Raw genomic sequence first — 21582 nt, 5'->3', positions numbered from 1 at the left:
GACCTGCAGCCAGAGGCAGACAGAAGCTAACTGAGTCTTTAAGAGGGTATGGAGGTGAGTTGGAACTTTCAGAATTTGATAGGAGGGTAGGAAAACCTTTTCATGACATGTCTAGAAGAGATGTCCCATGAACTCCATTGGTGAGATGTTTTTATAGGATATGAAAAGTAGACATCCTGAAGGCCTGCAGAAGACATGCACTCTCCTGGAAGTACATCTAGAAATACTACCTGGAGCGATTCCATCCAGAAATTTACAGTTTGTACATAGGCATTGACATTTCTGAGACTGATATTGGTTCGATATCCTTCAGAAATAGAGTTGAATAAACTCTGTATTATTGAGAAGGGACTGGACAAATAGTACATTTTTGAAGAACCTCTGAATCCTATAAAGAAGAGCTGCTCGTTCAAATGGGTCAAGGGGAAGGAGTGATCTGCAGAAGGAAGGAGGAGGGAACGCTGGGTGGAACTCTATGGCATACCCTCTCTTTATAATGTCTGGGGCCCAATGTGATAACATCCTGATCGCAGCCATTGTAGAAAGCTCACCCAATTGACAAAACCCCGATCCGGTTTGGAGGATAAACTGTGTTAGAAACTGGGTCTCAAGTTTGCAGAGGTATGCACTCTGTCTAAGTAGGGACCACAATCCTATTCAGGGTAAGTCAAATACATGACCTAAATTAACCTGTGCTCGCCCTCTGGTAGCTTGGAGCAGAGCAGACAGGTTTAACTTAGAAGGCAATTTTTAAAGTATTTAGACAACACACGCAGCAATCATAGTGCAGACACCACATAAGACTCCACACTGATCTATGAAAAATAAAGATTATTTTATTAGCGTAAATCAAGACCAAAACGACAAAAATTAAATCAGTATATTATGAGGTATTGTTTAAATAATTAAATGTAAAAGCAGTGCTTTAATAATCAATTGCTCTCCGATTACGGGGAATACGGTACTGTCGCTTCATGGCGCAGAGTGGGTCTGTCTGCGCCGCGTCAGCCCTCTATGATTTCACAGGGGCTGGGATATCACAACAGTTCAGGGTGTCTTGTGGGCCACTACGGACCCGGGTAATGCCAGGTGTTGGGGTGAGCTAGGGGAGCTGCTGCATCACGAATACTGCAGTGACTCCTCTTTGAGGTAAAGGTGTGGAAAGCGCTCCTCTTGGAGGACATGGCAGGTCCCATGGGATAGACTCTGAATAGTGGAGCGGGCCTCACATGGTTCAGAACGGCCCGCAAGAGTCAGCACTGCAGAAGTACTGTGATGAAGGTCCACGTCGGGCTCCTCTTTGACAGATGGAACCACTTCAGCCGAGCGACAGGGTGGTTGTGCAGAAACACCGCTCTTGCTGGCAAGGGAAATCCTTGCACAGCAAACACCACCTTGGCAGAGCAGCACGGGGCTACGATGAAGCACTGCGCTCATTAGAATAGTCCTTTAACAAAGTTTCACTTCAGCAGAGCAGCATGGGGTTAAGGATGGAACACTGCTCACAAGGTCTTTGATGTCCCTGAGACCTCTGGGAAAACAGGGGGCAAGCCCTTGGAGTCCTCTAGAGGATAGTTCTTGATTCCTGCACCTGGGCAGAGGTCAGCAGGCAGCAGGGCAGCTCAGTCTGGCAGAGTAGCAGTCCCTTGGAACAGTCAAGCCCAGCAGTATGGCAGTCTTTTAGCACAGCAGCCTTTACTCCAGTGAAGATTCTTCCAGGTCCAGAGTATACTGATGTTATGGGGTCAGAGACCCAGTACTTATCTCAAAATGTGCCTTTGATGTAGGAGATGACTTAAAAAGGTTTCTTTGAAGTGCACCGGTCCCCCTTTCAGCCTAGCCCATGCTTCAGGCTATCGGTGGGGGGTGGGGGTGGGGGTGGGGGGGGGGGGGTAATCAGCCCCTTTGTGTGGGCTCTGGTAACTACCATTTGAAATGTAAGTGGAAGCCCTTCCCAACCTTCTCCCCAGGAAGACCTATCAGTATGCGGATGAATGCAGATGCAGCTAAGTATCCTGTGTTGTGGGTGTCTGAAGGGAACGCACAAGTGTAGCTGTCACTCAGCCCAGGCCAGAAGTGTCTTGAAGCAGTCTTTAGTGGAGGACATTTTTGAGTCAGGGGACACTAGGCGAGATTGGAAGCTGAGAATGAAAGGGGGAAATCAACTTCCTGTCCTCTGTAGCCTGTTTGATCAGTTGCCCAAGACAAAGTTAAACTAATTGTTGGCCTAGAAAAGTGAACCTGAGCAAAATAGCTCTTTGAGTGGAATCCCCTTTCCAAGATCTGCAAAAACCAAGCAACCAAGATAACAATTCCCAAAGAATATGCCTTGATAGAGTCAAAGACTATATTGGAAAAAAAAAATTATTTGCTTTTCAATTATGTTCAGCAGAACATGTGCACGGTCCAAGCCCTCCTCCAGAGAATACATCAATATGTGGAAAACCCTGAATGAGTGCAGTACGCTGCATAGGTGTGTGCCCTAACTGCAAAACAGGTAGAGCATATCATTGCCAATGTGGCCCTCAAATCCACACTGTCAGAAGGGGCAGAATCCTTTGCATCTATAAAGGAATGTTCTGACAGACAGAATACAAAGAACCTATTTTGACAGTGTGTGGATAGTTCTGGTGATAGACCAATAGAGGATACATCTTAGACCAGTATCTAGGAGCAAAGCCTACTCTGTTCCTTCCATTCCTGAAGCATAACCTTCTGGATTTCCAGATGTAAGTGGAAACCCAGAAACTTTGAAGTAATGTACTGAGAAAACATGTTAAACTAACTGTCCTGTGATGTTAAACACTGTGAGGGATGAGTATAACACATATTGGGAAGCAAATGTGGTCATCTTGTCCAGCAACACATTCTCCTTAAAGCAGGCCTTTTGCCTTTGAAACAGAATCCTTGAAGTAGATTGATGTCTATGTTTGTGGCAACATTTATGATGCAAGGAGCCCTTCTCATTGGGGCTGCAGCCACACCACTTAAAAGCTTTTATGTGGAGGTGAAGAGGAGTGGTAGTTTTCACTCCTTTTTGAAGCAACAAGCGCACAAGTTAAAGCGACTGTGCTTACTTGTGGGAGCTTTGAAAATATAATCCTCAGTATGCTGTGCCACACTTCCTGGTCCTGCAGACAAAACCAGAAGTGAAATCAGCATTTAAATTCACAAAGGACTGCTCAAGGACAGGTAACTTCCAGTAGTTATAAACATGTCATTGTGATGCCTGCACATCATAGAGGACTTATACCCACATTTTATGCAGTTGAGGAGAGGCTGGCAAAACAGCATACTCCAAGTGTGAAAAGCTCTTGTAGATATTAAAAAGTAAGGGAGGGTTAAGGTAAGAATACTTACCCCAAAGAAAATTCAAACTAGAAGCCTGGGGTCGCTGGAGAGAGAAAACAAAAGAGGATTTTCTGTTGCTGTATCGTGACATTATAGCCCTCGTTAGGGGAGTAGTCTTTTAATTTATGTTTGTAACGGAGGTTGTTGTTTAAAGGGGCCTGTTGTGGGTGGTGGGACACCTCATAATTTAAAGACAGAGTTGAAGAAGAGAGATGAAGTGGTAATAAATGTTGCAGTATGAGGCCGTCAAAAAGCACAAGGTCTGGGGGAAAAATGACACCTGTGCAGTTTCCTTCTAATGGGCCTGCACTGCTCATTTCTCCTTTGCCCCCTTCAGCAGGCAAGACCAGAACTGCCAGGTGGTGCATGCTGGAAGACTTGCTACTAACCCACTTGCCAGTCCCTCTCCTGCAGCTTAGTACTCATCCTTGGGCTTACGCGTGGACAAATATGAAGGTTCAGACATGTGGCTCAGTAACCTCCTTGTTTTTATGTTTATTATTAATACTCTTTCTACTGAATGATTCCTATTCTACCCTGATGCCTTGTATGGCTGTACCCTTAAGCATAGTAGGCTGTCGACTGAGATGGGATTGCACTGCCTCACTGTACTCTGAGTCCTTATTATACCCCTTCATATCCTCTTAACCTTTTTAGGTCAAGCCAAGGCAGCGCGCATGTGCCATCTCTCGACATGCTGTAACTTCTCTGTGGGCTTAGACCACGTCCATTGCTTTCTATTTGTTCCTTCATGTGCCCTTAGAAAATACTTGCTTTTCAATGATTAATCGCATATATTTGTCCTTTCCCTTAATGTGTTACACCTGCTGATGGCTACTGCCCCTATAACTTGTGTGCTTTCACTTCTGGCTATGTATGTTGGTTTCGGCGCACTATTATTATTTTTTTTAGAGGAGCCGACTTCCGAGCTGCTATCATGATTTCCTGCTGCTCGTCTCTTGCTTCGGCACACATTGCTGCTTGTAGTTCCCTTTTTATTTATTTAGCCATTGTTGCATCTTCGGATGTCATTCATCTGAAGTTGATGCTCTGAATCCTGTCTTGTCTCGCTGGAACAGTCCTGTGTGAGCTGCTCATTGGAGTCCTGTTTCTTTGACACAGCAGGTTACAGAAAAGTAATATTACATGGACGTGCACCACTTTTAGACATAATGCTGTATTCTGCTTTTATTGTGTGTGTCTTTGCAGTCCCTCTTCTTCATTTCTCCCTCCTCCCACAGTCCGTGCTGTTCACCCCTTACCCTCACCCTGCTCCCTCCATCATTCTGCATGTAATATTACCAAAGGAAAAATACATGCTCTTGCAGATTGTAACCAAAGATATGTAACTTTTTTAGACGGGTTGAATTGGCTCTTGCTTTACGTTGCACTAAAAGAACATTTTTAGCTGGAAGGATTTGTGCCTGACTGGTGCAGCAGACTCTGAGCAGCCTCTGCATGCACTCAAAACACTTCTGAGCTGCAGCTCTTGGCGTTTCTTAGCTCCTCTCACATTAGTCAACTGCCCCATCCGTAAACCCCAGACTTCCTTGGGGATACACACTGAATTAAACACCTGGGCTTCTACAAGTGGAAACATGTTTGCAGACAGTTGTTGTTACAAGCCGTATTTGTTTTCGGGAGTGCACACAACTAAGGGAAAGCTCTTTGACAAAAACCTATTTTTGCAATGACTTTAGTAATGAGACTTGATTAAGTGATTTGCCCAGAATCACTGCATGTTGTTGAGGCAACAGCTGAGACTCCAACCCTCTGTTACTTGGTTCAGAGTTAGGCTGCTCTGGCCAATGGCTATAGTGCCACATCTTTCTTCCCCCACCCACCTACTCCTCCACTCAAGGTAGGCATAAAAAAGCAGAGGCTTTCTCTGGGACATTTCCAACAGCACAGTTGACTGTGGGTCACAGTGAGTAAAGCTAGGGCTAGGTGTAGGTGAAGCCAGAAAACAAGCAACATCAAAGAGAAACTATCTCAGCTGGCTTTTTTCATGTCACAAGGTCAGGTCAGCTTTTGGAGTCTGCAAACAAAGTACAGAGTGTGTCATAAAGAAACTGATTTGTAGTTCAACAGATCTTCCTCCAAATCACGTTGTGTTTATTGTATGTCTGCAGCACTTAGTACATGTAAAACATGCCAAAGACAAACAGAATCACATGTTTACAATAAGGTGGAAGCATAGTATAAAGTGTGTCTGGTGTCTAGGAATTGCCAAAAACATATGGCACTGAAAGACCAAATAGCTCGCACTGACTTTGCCACTAGTGATTTTTTTTTTAACTGACAAAACACCATGCTCTTACAATGGCCATTGTTTGAAGATTAGTAATTAGTAGGTGGCTAATAAAATCATGCATCTAACTTGTTTTTAATATACAAGTAAATTGTGAAAGTTTTTACTTTTTTCAAACAATCTGCTTCCCAGTTTTGACAGAATGGTTAAAACTGTTGCTTCTGATGGCAACAATATGAGACACACCTTCAAAAGCATCAGAAGAGTAATGGAACATGAAAATGTTTGATTTTTAAACACCATTGTTACTTATACAAATATGGAGGAATTAGCCATAAAGCAGTAAAGCCACCTGTCTTCCCTTAACTGTTCGCCATGTTCTCCCTAGAAATCAAATATTTTGCATCACAGCACCTTGCACTTCTAAGGAGAGCCACGTCCTTTCTAAACCTGGTTTTAGATGTTTGGTGCATAAACCAACCAAAATGATGTGTGTCCCCAAAAGGTAGGTTCTCTTTCCCCAATAGCTGGAAAATTAATACTCATTATGAAATTGTGAGCAGATCTCTGCCTCTGGTATAACCATGCCACAAGTGATTGCTACATAATCATCCATTTTCACCTGGAGAATTTGTTTTTTTAGAATGAATGTGTTATTTTGATGCAGTTGACCACTTTCCAGTGTATAATAATATACCTTACTTTTTCTGTGAATATGACAGTGACAAACAATGCATATCAGTGCGTATCTCTGTGCCTATTAGCGTCAAAGCTTCTTTGTTGAAGAAATACACCTTTTTGAATTTTGAAGAGACTTTATAATTTTGTTATCAAATAGCATGGAAGCCCATCCTTGGGTGTGTGTGTGTGGCCATTCACCAGTGGTATGTGTGGCAACAGTAGATGTTGTAGCACCCAGTATAATGTGCTGCATGGCTAAAAACCTATAAGATCCCAATGGCGAGACCTATTGGCTATGCCAATGCTTATTAATACAAAGGTCCTTCCCCAAGTACACAGTGCTCCCAGTGACCAACCTGTGCATAGAGCAAATTGTATATTTTTTGTTCTTTTCAAATTGACTCACTTCCCAATTATTTCTATACATTTTTAATTCTTCGTAAACTCTATATGTATTCTCCATTGCTAATGCCTTTTTTAATTTAAGTTTCCAGATACCACAATGGACTGAGCATTCTCTTTATAGACCTGTATCTTTTGCTGGCCATGGGCTAGAATCCACCTAATTTGAAACTGATATGATATGACTTATTGATTATTTGAGATGTTCATTTTTTTACCAATATCGCAGTGTACTTTTCCATTTCTACACCAATATTCAGAAATGCGTCTGTTCTTTTTCCTTCTCGCAATGATTTATGAGGAGAGTCGAAAACCTACATTTTCATCATTCTCCTTCCACCAACTGAACTACATGAGTTCACTTGTCTACTCCCACAAGTGAATTAAATTGTTAGTGTATGAGCCCCTTAAGCTAAGCAAGCATCCTTGTGCACATCTGAGAACCATACATGCCTAGCAAATGCCTCCAAGTTTTATGCAATCATCCAAGACCATACCTGAGCTAAATGGACATTGCCAGTAAAATAACAATAAATTAAAGGAATACAGAAGCAAATGAGTTGGTACAGGTGTTTGGACAAAATATTGAGGAAAAAATATTGTGTAGACAAAATATCATGTCAAGAATATCGAGGTCAAAAATATTGTGAAGGTAAGTTTCTGTGGGAAACAAAGATTTACTATACTTAACTGCACATTTACATAACCAGTCTGATAAATCTATAATACTCACTAATTTGTACATTGAGGCATTATCTAAAGACTTATATGAGCTACCCCGACTGTACTAAGGTATTTAAATGAGCAGTAGCGTTGGTGCAAGGATTTTCTGTTGGAGTGCTCAACATGACCTTATAAAAATACTCTGACATTTTCTTTTAAATTGACACCAAGTAGTGGTGACAACTTTTGACTGCCGCCTCAGTACACCTTATGGACACTCCAGTCCTGCGGTGCACAAAGTGATTATGCACCTATGGGAATTTTGAGTGAATATGTATGTTTGACAGATTGTATGTGTCAGACCTTTCCTCGTGGCATTTTCCACGTCAGGGAATGTGGCCTGTTCATCAGCTTGGTCCCCTGTCCTGGCACTGGTTGTAGCTTCGAAAGAAAGAGATCAGATTATTACTTAACCGCACTGTTTTGCCACATTGCTTAAAAATACAATACTGTGTGTACATACCTACATTTGAATAACATACTTCTGATCAGGAAGTAATTACGAGCAGCTGTTGCTATGTGTAAATACACTATTGAACAAATCTACTGCATGTACGTTTTGCAATTTATCCTTAAGACAACTGTAGTTTGCCACACTTTACACATAGTGTGTCTAACCTAATGTTATACATACAGAACATACAATATTGAATACCACACATGTAGATAAAATAATCATAAGTTACCTGTCATGACGAAATGCCTCGTGGTATTCCAAATGCCTCTTAGGTGACTTTACATTTTAAATCAAACTGTGTAATTTTCTCGAAAATATAACACAGTGGCCATGATTCTGTGACATAATACAATCAAGTCTCCCATCAGGTCTTGCTAGATGTAAACATCAGGCATGCTCTCCTTGTCTTCAGTTCCCACCATACTTACCTTTGAGTTCTGTGCCTGATTACTTTCCAGCAATCTTCATTCCAGTTCTGGTCTTCCCTATTACCGTCATTCTTATGACACCACAGTGTTGAAAGTCATGGAACTCCTTTTCGAAATGTTGTAGGTAGTATAACGTAACAAAAAGAACTGCAGAACTCATGACCTGTTTTTGTTTTCTTGACAGAACCTTCTGTCTGCCCCACACACAAAAAGGCCTTCTGATTTTACTGGTGATGCTGCCACAGGGATGAGCTGAAAAGGCAATATCAGGGCTAGGACAAGGAATCCAAGATGAGCCCTGGCAAAAATATTCAAACCAGTTCCACTCTGCAGGAAGGCGAAAATACAATGGTGCAATGGGTACCTGGTTGGGTCATGACAATCCATCCTACTCTGACGGCAGACCCCTAGCCTGGATCCCACCAGGAAAAGCCAAACAGCAAAATGGCTTTCTGGTCCGGGGCACATCTATCTGCTTCCTGGAGCTAACAGGATTTACTAATGGCAGACGTCCCTACAACATCATCATTTCGAACATCTTTTGAGGAAACATTTGGTTGAACTACATTAGACTAGTCAGATAATTTATGAATTAGAAACAAAAATGGATAGCAATATAGTCATTTTACTGAGTTGAAAACTCATAAACGTAGACATTTCCCCACCATGCTCTGAGTTCCCTGATACAAGCCTACCACCTGACTAGACAACATAGGTGAACGGATGAATGGTAATGGGACACTGGCACAGAGAGGATTTTTATTCTGTAGCCTATGTCCACGATCACAAGCTCATTGATGTGTAAAGGAAGATGGACAAGAATTTAAAACTGTAAACCTTTATCCTGTATTGTGGGTGACTTCTAGTTTATTGGCCTATTCTATGTATGACAGTGGCACACCTGATTCCGCTGGAATGATGAATTGTAGAGCCAAGGATAGATCTGATGAATCTGATCTTTTAGCAGGGCACCTGAATAACAGGGGCAAAATATTGTCAGACACAAATCAGTTGTTCTAAATATTGTTTACAAAAATATCACCCCAAAAGAGTTAGTGATAGAAAATCCACCCACAATTGAGCATTTTTTTATAAATATATTTTGGTCCAATATTATGTCAGATGATATTCCTGTAAACAATAATCTGACATACACCTGAGTTTTCTTCTGGTAATCTAACAGGGGACCAGAACCGGGGCTGTTACCCTAACAGTCCTAAACACAATGGACCATGTGTTAAAGTTATATTCATTGTCGTTATCAATTGTCCTATCATATTGTCTTTTGAGACAAGGTTTTTGCATCCACTGCTTACATTTCTCATGGCGCCCTGAAAATATGATGGCCAAACAATCATATGCATGACAAGAGCAGGTTGCTCCACAAAAATGGTTGACAGAAAGCAGCAGAACAAGTTTTTGCTGTCTGCATTATTTAATATGTAGCATTAGATGCTTACTTTCAAGCTTAAAGAATAAAATTAGCCAAACAGCTCCAGCATAACGCAATATTTGCAATAGGGTAAGAGCAGCGTGAATCCACATTACACCATTTTTACTACTTTTATAATTACTGACGGACCATACAGATCATACACTATTTTTACTGTACACATATTGCAAATTTAAACAAATTGAATTTGCCTCAAATGTAATCTTAGCTTTCTCCTTTTAATGGTAGAGAAACCTTGGGCAATATGTTCTCTACCCTCTTGTATCAAAGCGTGCTTGCTCTATTTTGAATTATAAAAGTGGACTTGAAATATTTTTTTGCATCTTTGCAAACCACTTCACAATGTGGCTGCATTTGTCAGCTTGGGATTTGTTGGCTTATTTTCATGCTAGCGCACCTGTTTGAAGTTTCTAATATTTAACTACTTTAGTGTTATGGAATATTTAATAATAGTTTTTCTTTTGTTTTATGGAATATTTCACATTCTACTCTTTTTGTTTTATGGAATATTTCATTATACACCAATGAGTTATTCACAATCACATTTAAACTAAATATTGAGGTGCTTATTCATAAAAGCAAATTTACACGTGAGTAAATGTAGACTTGTAAATTTACTCATACAATTTGTAGTAAATTTATTATTTTGGCTATTCACCATTCCTGACTGTAAGTTCACTACAAAGTGTAGACTTACAAGTATCCACCTCCTGAAACAGGGAGTGAAGCCAAATGTATGAGTGTGACGTTACTACAGCCAGAAATAACCCAAAACAGTAGTAGATGTGCTTCAGCTCCGACCTGGAGTATGCCCAGCACCACACATGGCCAACCACTGGTACTGCAACACCCTCAGAAAATAATGGAGACAGAGACTTAAAATACAACTTCACAGCAAATAATGTTAACATACATTAATTTATGTCAACTTTTTAAGAAATAGATAAATTAAAATAAATATTAGTTTATAGTAAAACATTTTACAAACCTTGTTCCATTTTAAAATATATGTAACTAATATTTATAAATAGATACACTAATTTTAATCAGATAAATACATACATTTTCATAATTTTTAATACATAGAAAGTAAATACAAACCTTTTACTTTAGGTGGGATTGTGTTAAACAACATGTTTAAAAAGAATTTCAATGTAATGTAATATATTTAAATAAATTAAATATTTACTTCAAATCAAGTTAATAGTGTACAGTTACTGCTAGTAACTTTTTACATGTAAGTGCAGTTTCTTACCACTGAGGCCAAGATCTCCCTATGGTAAAATCTAGGGGCAGATTAAAAAGTTTATTAAACTTTAAAAAAAAAAAAAAGATTATCTACACTTCAAGTCAAATAATAATGTAAATTAATTTTATATAATTATTTTAAATGCAGAACAAAATAAATATGCTACAGCACTGTTAACTTATTTTGAATTTAATATATAAAAGAATACATTAAATTAAATGAAAGCTATCTTTGAAAGATTTATTTAAAAAGATCGCACCAAAAGAACGAGTTACTTACCTTCGGTAACGACTTTTCTGGTGGATACATTAGCTACCTGTGGATTCCTCACCTGATGAATACTCCCATGGCGCCAGCATTTGACGGAAATCTTCTTACTAGTCTCTGCACGTCGACGAGGACGTCACTTTAGCCCACGCGACGCCGTCTGACGTCATACAGGCAATAAGAAGTCCTCGCCGACGTGCCGATGACAGTACCAACATTTTTTACGTGCATGAGAATAATAATAATAACCCAATGCAATGAAAGAGCAAAGCAACATCTCTTAATATTGTAAATCACACAACATTGCAATAAAATAGCTATAGATTTAATATAACTTTTTTTTTTTTTTTTTTAAACAAATAAATATATTTATACATACGAACCATGTATATACCCAATATATATATAGATTTATATATAAATATACACATATATACAAATATCATACATGCAAAATGTATTGCAACTTTGAATACCAAAAGGAGCACACTCAAGGATTGCTTGGAGAGACCAAAAAGGCAACGGGGAGGCGGGTGGGACCGTGAGGAATCCACAGGTAGCTAATGTATCCACCAGAAAAGTCGTTACCGAAGGTAAGTAACTCGTTCTTCTGATGGATACAACTACCTGTGGATTCCTCACCTGATGAATAGAGTCCCAAAGCAGTACCACGCCCGGCGGTGGGTGCCTAAATGGTCAAACCAAGAAATCCTGCAGCACTGACCGTGCAAAATGACCGTCCCTTCTGACCTCAGAGTCCAAACAGTAATGTTTCACAAAAGTGTGAAGGGACGACCAAGTTGCGGCCTTGCAGATGTCAACCACAGGAACACCCCTGGCCAAGGCCGAAGAGGCCGACTTAGCTCTGGTGGAGTGAGCTCTAATGCCCTCAGGCGGATCCTTCTTTGCCAAAGAGTAACAGATTTTAATGCAAAGAACAACCCACCTGGAGAGTGTTCTCTTGTGGACTGCCTTTCCTCTCCTCTTGCCCACGTATCCGACAAACAGCTGATCCTCCAGCCTGATATCCTTCATTCTGTCGATATAGAAGCTCAACGCCCTTTTTGGGTCCAGGCGATGTAGTCTTTCTTCCTCCTTTGAAGGATGAGGCGGAGGATAAAACGTGGACAAAGTGATTGTCTGAGCCAAATGGAAGGGTGAAACAACCTTCGGAAGGAAAGCAGCCTTGGTCCTCAACACCACCTTATCCCCATAAAACGTTATATAAGGGGGTTTAACCGATAAGGCCTGCAACTCACTCACTCTCCTTGCAGATGTTATAGCTACCAGGAATACTGTTTTAATAACCAAATACCTTAAGGGGCAAGAATGCATAGGCTCAAAAGGGGACCCCATAAGGAAAGTCAGGACCAAGGACAAATCCCATTGAGGCATAACGAATGGTTTTGGAGGATATTGATTCAGAAGACCTTTCAAGAATCTGAGAACAATAGGGGATTTAAATAACGATGGTTGGTCTGGAAGACAAATGAAGGCTGACAAGGCCGACAAATAACCCTTAATGGTAGCTACTGCACAACCTTTCTGCGCTAGAGACAGTGCAAAAGACAAAACATGTGACAGATGAGCATGTAAGGGATCCATCTGTCTCTCTCCACACCACATAACAAATTTAGACCACCTATTAGCGTAGATAGATTTAGTGGAGTGTCGCCTGGCCGCTAAGATAACATCCACTACATCAGGCGGGAGAGAGAAGGAACTCAGGTTGCCCCGTTCAATCTCCAAGCATGTAGGTGCAGACTCTGGAGGTTGGGGTGTAAAACCTGCCCCTGCGACTGCGAGAGGAGGTCTGCCCTGAGAGGGAGACGGAGCGGAGGGCACAGTGAGAGTTGGAGAAGGTCGGAGTACCATACCCTCCTTGGCCAATCCGGAGCTATTAAGATGACTTGGGCCCGGTCTTGGCGAATTTTCCTCAATACTCGAGGAATCAAGGGTATGGGGGGAAACGCGTAAAGCAACTGGTCGCACCAGGTTATCTGAAACGCGTCTCCCAACGCTCCCTGCATCGGATACTGGAGGCTGCAGAATAACGGGCAATGCGCGTTCTCCCGAGTGGCAAACAGATCTATCCGAGGAAACCCCCACATCTGGAAGATTAAACAGACTTGATCTGGATGGAGACGCCACTCGTGGTCTGCCGAGAATTGGCGACTGAGACTGTCCGCACGTACATTCAAGACCCCGGCCAGATGATTTGCCACCAAGCAAATCTGATGGTCCTTTGCCCAGGACCATAGCCGAAGAGCTTCTCTGCAGAGAAGGTACGACCCTACTCCTCCCTGTTTGTTTATGTACCACATCGTGGTAGTATTGTCCGTCAGGACCTGTACCGACTGACCACGAAGGGATGGGAGGAAGGCCTTGAGAGCCAAACGTACAGCCCGTAACTCCAACAGATTGATATGAAACACCTGTTCCTCTGGAGACCAAAGCCCTTTGATCTCCAGATCCCCCAGATGAGCTCCCCATCCTAGGGTGGAGGCATCCGTTATTACCGTGGCCACTGGTGGCGACTGCGCGAACGGCTTCCCCTGTGAAAGATTGTTGCCCGCAATCCACCACTTCAATTCCACAGCAGCATCTCTGGAGATCTTGACAGTACCTTCTAAATCTCCCTTGTGTTGAGACCACTGCCTTCGGAGGCACCACTGAAGAGCCCTCATGTGCCAGCGAGCATGCGTGACCAACAGAATGCAGGAGGCGAACAGACCGAGCAGACGAAGGACCTTGAGGACTGGAACTACCGCTCCATTTCGAAACATTGGAACCAATTCCTGAATATCTTGAATCCGCTGAGGCGGAGGAAAGGCTCGACTCAATGTTGTATCCAGTACTGCCCCTATGAACAGGAGGCGCTGAGAGGGCTCCAGGTGAGATTTGGGCACGTTCACCGAAAAGCCCAGGTCGAACAACAACTGGGTTGTTGACTGCAGATGATGCGACACAAGCTCCGGGGACTTGGCTTTGATCAACCAGTCGTCCAAGTAAGGGAATACTGCTATCCCCCTCCTTCTGAGCTCCGCCGCAACCACTGACATCACCTTTGTGAAGACTCGAGGTGCTGAAGTAAGACCAAACGGGAGGACCGCAAACTGATAATGCTGCGACCCTACCACAAACCGGAGATACTTCCTGTGCGACTTGAGTATCGGGATATGAAAGTAAGCATCCTGCAAGTCGACAGACACCATCCAATCTTCCTTGTTCAACGCCAAAAGCACCTGTGCTAGGGTCAGCATCTTGAACTTTTCCTGTTTGAGGAACCAATTCAAGATCCTCAGATCCAGGATTGGTCTCAACTGACCATCCTTTTTGGGAATCAGGAAGTATCTTGAGTAACAACCTCGACCCTTTTCCTGCTCTGGGACCAACTCTACCGCGCCCTTTGAAAGGAGGACTTGAACCTCCTGTTCTAGCAACAGGAGGTGTTCTTCTGAACAATAAGATGGGCGGGGCGGGATGAGGGGCGGGAAATCCCGAAAGGGAAGGGCGTAGCCTTTTCCCACAATGCCGAGAACCCAAGTGTCCGTTGTGATAGACTTCCACTTGTGGAGAAAACGCTGTAATCTTCCCCCTACAGGAGAGGAGTGAGTGGGAGACGGTGGAAGCCTAAGGCTGCTTCCCCTGCTGCACCCCTCCAGAGGACGAGGAAGAGGCAGAGTGCTGTTGAGAGGCTCCTCTGGTACGGACCCCACCCCTCCCCCTCCCTCTAAATGACCTATAGGGGAGGGAAGAGGCGGGTTGCTGGAACCTCCCCCGAAAGGAAGAGGAATAAGAGCCACGCCCAAATCCCCGAAACCTCCTGAAAACTCTAGAAGAGGCAGAGGAAGAAGGAGCTTGCAGTCCTAACGATTTGGCTGTGGCTCTGCTCTCCTTAAATCGTTCCAAGGCTGAATCTGCCTTGGCTCCAAACAGTCTGTCCCCATCAAACGGGAGGTCCAGCAGGGTCGACTGCACATCCGCAGAGAACCCTGAGTTTCGGAGCCAGGCCTGTCTTCTTGCCACCACAGCCGTGCCCATCGCCCTGGCCACCGAGTCGGTCGTGTCCAGCCCAGACTGGATAATCTGGGTCGCGGCAGCCTGGGCGTCCGAGACCACATCCAAAAGACCCTGGGGAAGCTCCGTGAATGAAGACGAAATATCATCCATCAGCGCATGGATGTACCTCCCCAGAATGCACGTGGCGTTGGTGGCCTTCAACGCCAAACTGCATGACGAAAATATTTTCTTGGACTGCGCATCCAGTTTCTTGGAGTCTCTGTCTCCAGGCACCGTCGGGAAGGAACCAGGCGCTGACTTTGAGGAACAGGAGGCTTGCACCACCAAGCTCTCCGGCGTAGGGTGTCTAGAGAGAAAGCCAGGGTCAGATGGTGCAGCTCGATACCTCCTGGCCACAGCCCTATGAACGGCCGAGGAAGACACCGGCTTCTTCCACACCTCCAACACCGGATCCAGCAAAGCCTCATTAAATGGCAAGAGAGGCTCAGCTGCAGCAGAGGCCGGATGCAATACCTCTGTCAGCAAATTCTGCTTTGCCTCTGCCACCGGCAAAGGCAGGTCCAAAAAGCTCGCTGCCTTCCTCACCACAGCATGAAAGGAAGCAGCCTCCTCCGTATATTCCCCTGGAGATGAAAGGTCCCACTCAGGGGAAGTGTCCAGCCCACTGGCTGTATCCAGACCATGCAGTCCGTCTCCAGAGTCCTCAATCTCTCCCTCCTCTAGGACTCGCTGGTACTCTTGCTCTTCTAAAAGACGGAGAGCACGCCTCCTCGAATGAAGTCTCTCCTCGATACGCGGAGTCGACATGGCCTCCGCCGACGTCGAAGAACGGCGCCGATCTCCAGAAGCATCTGACGCCGCGTCCGGCGCCACAGGCAGCTTCGGCGCCGAGGCAGGAGCCGATGGACCAACCGGAGTCACAGGGAAAAATCCTGACTTCGACGGAGGGGCAACCTCCGGGGCCGAAACATCCGAAGCCACCGGAGCGGCCACCGACGCCGGCACCGGCGCCGAGCCCACATTCCCAAAAGGGAGAAAGGGCATAAAGGGTGCCGGCCGAAGAGGCGCAGGATCACCCAACGAAAAGGCCAAGGGCCCCGAAGGACCAGCCGGAGCAGCTCCTGGAGCCATCTGCTGAAAGATGGTATACATCGCATTAAGAAACGCGGTACTATCGGCTCCAGGAGTGGGAAAAGCCGGATACTGGGGTGCCTGGATCGAGGGCGACCCCGACGCCGGCCTCGACGTCTGCGACGCCGGAGAAAACACAAGAGGCTGCACCACCTCAATCACTGACGCCTGACCAGGTGAAGTCGGTGACGCCGGAGAGGGCAACGGCGTCGATGGATGCGGCGTGACCGTGGGGCTGACCTCCCAAGTCCTCCGACGCCGAGCCGAAGGTGACCTCGAACGAGACTCCTTGCTGGAGTGGCGTCGTGAGTCTCTACGGCGCCGGGAGTCTCGATGACGCCGGTGAGACCTTGGCGAAGAAGACTTCTTATGATGTTTCTCCTTCTTCTTTGACTTTGCCATGAATAACTTGGCCTCGCGCTCTTTGAGGGCCTTCGGATTCATGTGTTGACATGAATCGCAAGTCGAGACGTCGTGGTCGGAGCTCAAACACCATAGACAGTCGGAGTGAGGATCTGTAACTGACATCTTGCCCCCACACTCTCGACAGGGCTTGAAACCCGACTTCCTCTGAGACATTGTTACCGCAGAGAAGACTACGCAGCAGACAATACACTGTAACCACGAAGGTAACAGTAACTCCCTCGAAGATAACCGTTTCGAATGCACGGAAAAAAGGGAACTGTCATCGGCACGTCGGCGAGGACTTCTTATTGCCTGTATGACGTCAGACGGCGTCGCGTGGGCTAAAGTGACGTCCTCGTCGACGTGCAGAGACTAGTAAGAAGATTTCCGTCAAATGCTGGCGCCATGGGAGTATTCATCAGGTGAGGAATCCACAGGTAGTTGTATCCATCAGAAGTAAAATGTTTGTATCAATTTATTGTGTTTTTAAAAACTACAAAAAGATATGTATAGAATGAATTAAAAGTAATTTAGATTGATTCACTAACTGAATTTTGTAGTGCGTATAGCAGTACTAGTACTGCTTTACATACTACAAAATTCAGTTTGTGAATCAGGCGTGTAAGTTTGTGATTTGCATTTTTCGGTAAGTAAGTAGCATGTAGCCCTACTCTACATACTACAAATTGAAGCTTGTGAATCAGGGTCTGAGTGTTACTGTGCCCCAGGTTAGCTGAAGAAAAGAAAAATACTTTTCTGTAGATATTTCACATACTAATGAGTAAATATTTGATCAACAATTCTAAAGATGTTCTGTCTTTTCATCTATAGATTTCATCTTGACTATTTGTCAGCAATCAAGTCTTTAAAGAGGAACATTCAGATCAAACCATACAGTTTGAACTGGTGTCTCTTCACTTTCCAAGCAGTCCTTGCAGAATATAAAGGCAGGCAGTTGCTAACTTGATTTTGTAAATGGCACAGGATATACAACTCAAGTAGGGGTATCTTGTTGCTAAACAACTCTGGGGCATGGCTGCCAGTGCCATCAAAACTGGTTTAGTCGGACATAAACCTAAGGAGCTTTTCTTGACCTGGCACAGAACCTTTCGTAGATTATCTACAAAGTCTAAATACCTAAAGAGTGCACTAGGAGGAATCTATGTGAATAGGGTCACTTCTGAACTGCAACATGGGTGGGCACCTTTGCAGTTTAATGTCCCTGGAGACAACACCATCTTGAACGCCTAAGTACACGTAGTCTGTGTTAGAAATGGGGTTTTTGGTTGGCAGTCAGGTTACCCTCTGTCCAAGCAAAAGCCCTCACTCTAGTCAGGGTAAGTCACACACTATCCAAGATTATCCTGTGCCCACCCTCTGGTAGCTTGGCACGAGCAGTCAGGCTTAACTTAGAAGGCAATGTGTAAAGTATTTGTGCAATAAATCATACAATACCACCATATAGCACCACAAAAATACACCACACAGTGTTTAGAAAAATATATAATATTTATCAGGATAATTGTAGGTCAAAAAGAATAAAGTTGCAATGGAAAATTGTAGAAGTATCACAGGGAAGTGATATAAAGTGTCTTAAGTCTTTAGAATCTAACAAAAGTCTCTTTCAAGCACAAGTACCTGGTTAGGAGTGGAAAAATCTCCTCAGAGGGCCACAAGAGAAGAGGTGCGTGGAAAAAGGGTGTGTGCGTCGATTTCTCCCCAGCACACACGGACTTGCGTCGTTATTTTCCACGCGGGGAAGTCGGGCGTCGTTTTCCGGCGCGTGGACAGTCTCTTTCTGTGGATCGCGGGGATTACCAGATGTCCCGGGTCTGTGCGTGGATTCTCCTGCTTGTTCTCTGGCTGCGCGTCGATCTGCGGGGCTGCGCGTCGAATTTACGAACTCACGGCAGGCGTCGCGTCGATTTCTCCTCTAGACTTCGATCTGCGGGGCTGCGCGTTGAAATTACGATCTCACGGCAGGCGTCGTGTCGATTTCTCCTCTAGAGGTCGGGCGGCGTTGTCCTTGCGAGGCCGTGCGTCGGATCTTCGATCGTCCCAAGAGCGTCGCGTCGATCAGCGTTGGTGTGCGGCGTTTTTCTCACCGCGAAACAAGCTGTGCGTCAAAATTTTCGGCGCACGGAGCGTCCAAGTAAAAGAGAGAAGTCTTTTTGGTCCTGAGACTTCAGGGAACAGGAGGCAAGCTCTATCCAAGCCCTTGGAGAGCACTTTCACAGCCAGACAAGAGTTCAGCAAGGCAGCAGGGCAACAGCAAGGCAGCAGTCCTTTGTAGAAAGCAGACAGGTGAGTCCATTGAGCAGCCAGGCAGTTCTTCTTGGTAGGATGTAGTTTCTGGTTCAGGTTTCTTCTCCAGCAAGTGTCTGATGAGGTAGGGCAGAGGCCCTGTTTTATACCCAAATGTGCCTTTGAAGTGGGGGAGACTTCAAAGAGTGGCTAAGAAGTGCACCAGGTCCCCTTTCAGTTTAATCCTGTCTGCCAGGGTCCCAGTAGGGGGTGTGGCAGTCCTTTGTGTGAGAGCAGGCCCTCCACCCTCCCAGCCCAGGAAGACCCATTCAAAATGCAGATGTATGCAAGTGAGGCTGAGTACCCTGTGTTTGGGGTGTGTCTGAGTGAATGCACAAGGAGCTGTCAACCAAGCCCAGCCAGACGTGGATTGTAAGGCACAGAAGGATTTAAGTGCAAAGAAATGCTCACTTTCTAAAAGTGGCATTTCTAGAATAGTAATATTAAATCCGACTTCATCAGTCAGTAGGATTTTGTATTACCATTCTGGCCATACTAAATATGACCTCCCTGCTCCTTTCAGATCAGCAGCTGCCACTTCAACAGTGTATGAGGGCAGCCCTAATGTTAGCCTATGAAGGGAGCAGGCCTCACAGTAGTGTGAAAACGAATTTAGGAGTTTTACACTACCAGGACATATACCTACACAGGTACATGTCCTGCCTTTTACCTACACAGCACCCTGCCCTAGGGGTTACCTAGGGCACACCTTAAGGGTGACTTATATGTAGAAAAAGGGGAGTTCTAGGCTTGGCAAGTACTTTTAAATGCCAAGTCGAGGTGGCAGTGAAACTGCGCACACAGGCCTTGCAATGGCAGGCCTGAGACAAGGAAAAAGGGGCTACTTAAGTGGGTGGCACAACCAGTGCTGCAGGCCCACTAGTAGCATTTAATTTACCAGCCCTATGCACATAAATGCACCATACTAGGGACTTATAAGTAAATTAATAGTCCAATCAGGTATGATTCAAGGTTACCATGTTTTAAGGGAGAGAGCATATGCACTTTAGCACTGGTTAGCAGTGGTAAAGTGCGCAGAGTCTATAAACCAGCAAAAACAGTGTCCAAAAAAATGGAGGGAGGCAGGCAAAAAGTTAGGGGTGACTACCCTAAGGCTGTCAGGTTTAACATGTGTCCCCCCCAGCTGAAAGTGGGGAGAGCTACCCGACCTCCTGGGAGCTCTCATCGCTAAGGCGGAAGTACCTGGAGAGACCATCAGCATTGGCGTGGTCAACCCCTGGGCGATGTTCCACCGTAAAGTCCATCCCCTGTAGGGAAATGGACCACCTCAAGAGTTTTGGATTCTCACCCCTCATCTGCATGAGCCATCTGAGGGGCCTGTGGTCTGTCTGAACCCGGAAGTGAGTCCCAAACAGGTAGGGTCTTAGCTTCTTCAGTGCCCAGACCACAGCAAAAGCTTCTCGTTCAATAGCACCCCACCTCTGTTCCCGTGGTAATAGCCTTCTGCTAATAAAGACTACCGGTTGATCTCTGCCCTCCTCATTTAGCTGTGCTAGGACTGCCCCTATGCCATGCTCTGAAGCGTCTGTCTGCACAATAAATTCCTGGGAGTAGTCAGGGGCCATGAGTACGGGGGCCGTGCACATGGCTTCCTTCAGGGCGTCAAAGGCTTTCTGACAAGCCTCTGTCCAATTCACCAACCTAGGTTGCTTCTTGGAAGTGAGTTCTGTCAAGGGTGTTACAATGGTACCATAGCCCTTGACAAATCGGCGGTAGTATCCTGTGAGGCCTAGAAAGGCTCTCACCTCCGTCTGTGTTTGGGGTGGTTGCCAGGCCTTGATAGTTTCAATCTTGGCCTGGAGTGGCTGCACCTTGCCACCACCCACTAGGTGTCCCAAGTACACCACGGAACCCTGCCCAATCTGGCACTTACTGGCCTTGATGGTCAGGCCTCCTTGAGGTGAAGCAGGTGTTCCTCCCAGCTGGAACTGTAGACCGCTATGTCATCCAGGTAGGCTGCACAGAAGGCATCCTTGCCAGCTAGGACCCCGTTAACCAACCGTTGGAAGGTAGCGGGGGCATTTTTCAACCCAAACGGCATCACCCGGAACTGGTAATGGCCATCCGGGGTTGAAAATGCGGATCTTTCCTTGGCCCCCTCAGTTAGGCCGATCTGCCAGTACCCTGAAGTAAGATCAAACGTACTCAGGAACTTGGCAGCGCCTAGCCTGTCCACGAGCTCATCAGCTCGGGGGATGGGGTGAGCATCAGTCTGTGTGACTGAGTTGAGACCCCGGTAGTCCACACAGAACCGGAGTTCTGGCTTCGCACCTGGGGCAGTAGCCTTAGGGACCAATACCACTGGGCTGGCCCAGGGACTACTGGATTTCTCAATGACCCCTAGAGTCAACATCTTGGAGACCTCCTCCTTGATGCTGGCCTTCACCTTACCCGACAACCTGTAAATTTTGTTTTTCACAGGGAGACTGTCACCAG

General features: G+C 45.1%; 1 protein-coding gene across 2 annotated transcripts in view; it reads right to left on the bottom strand.

The window, feature by feature from the left end:
- Nucleotides 1-21582, bottom strand: part of RS1 (retinoschisin 1) — a 71771-nt gene that overhangs the window by 34387 nt on the left and 15802 nt on the right. For both annotated transcript variants that reach the window (XM_069204507.1, XM_069204508.1), the window contains exon 2: nucleotides 7712-7789. In XM_069204507.1, the coding sequence (XP_069060608.1) occupies nucleotides 7712-7789 (78 nt within the window). The remainder of the gene's footprint in view (nucleotides 1-7711; nucleotides 7790-21582) is intronic.

The sequence above is a fragment of the Pleurodeles waltl genome, chromosome 8 (genome assembly GCF_031143425.1).
Source record: "Pleurodeles waltl isolate 20211129_DDA chromosome 8, aPleWal1.hap1.20221129, whole genome shotgun sequence".
Taxonomy (NCBI): Eukaryota; Metazoa; Chordata; class Amphibia; order Caudata; family Salamandridae; genus Pleurodeles; species Pleurodeles waltl.
Note: the sequence above shows the minus strand (reverse complement) of the source record. Positions and strands in the feature narration are given on the sequence as shown.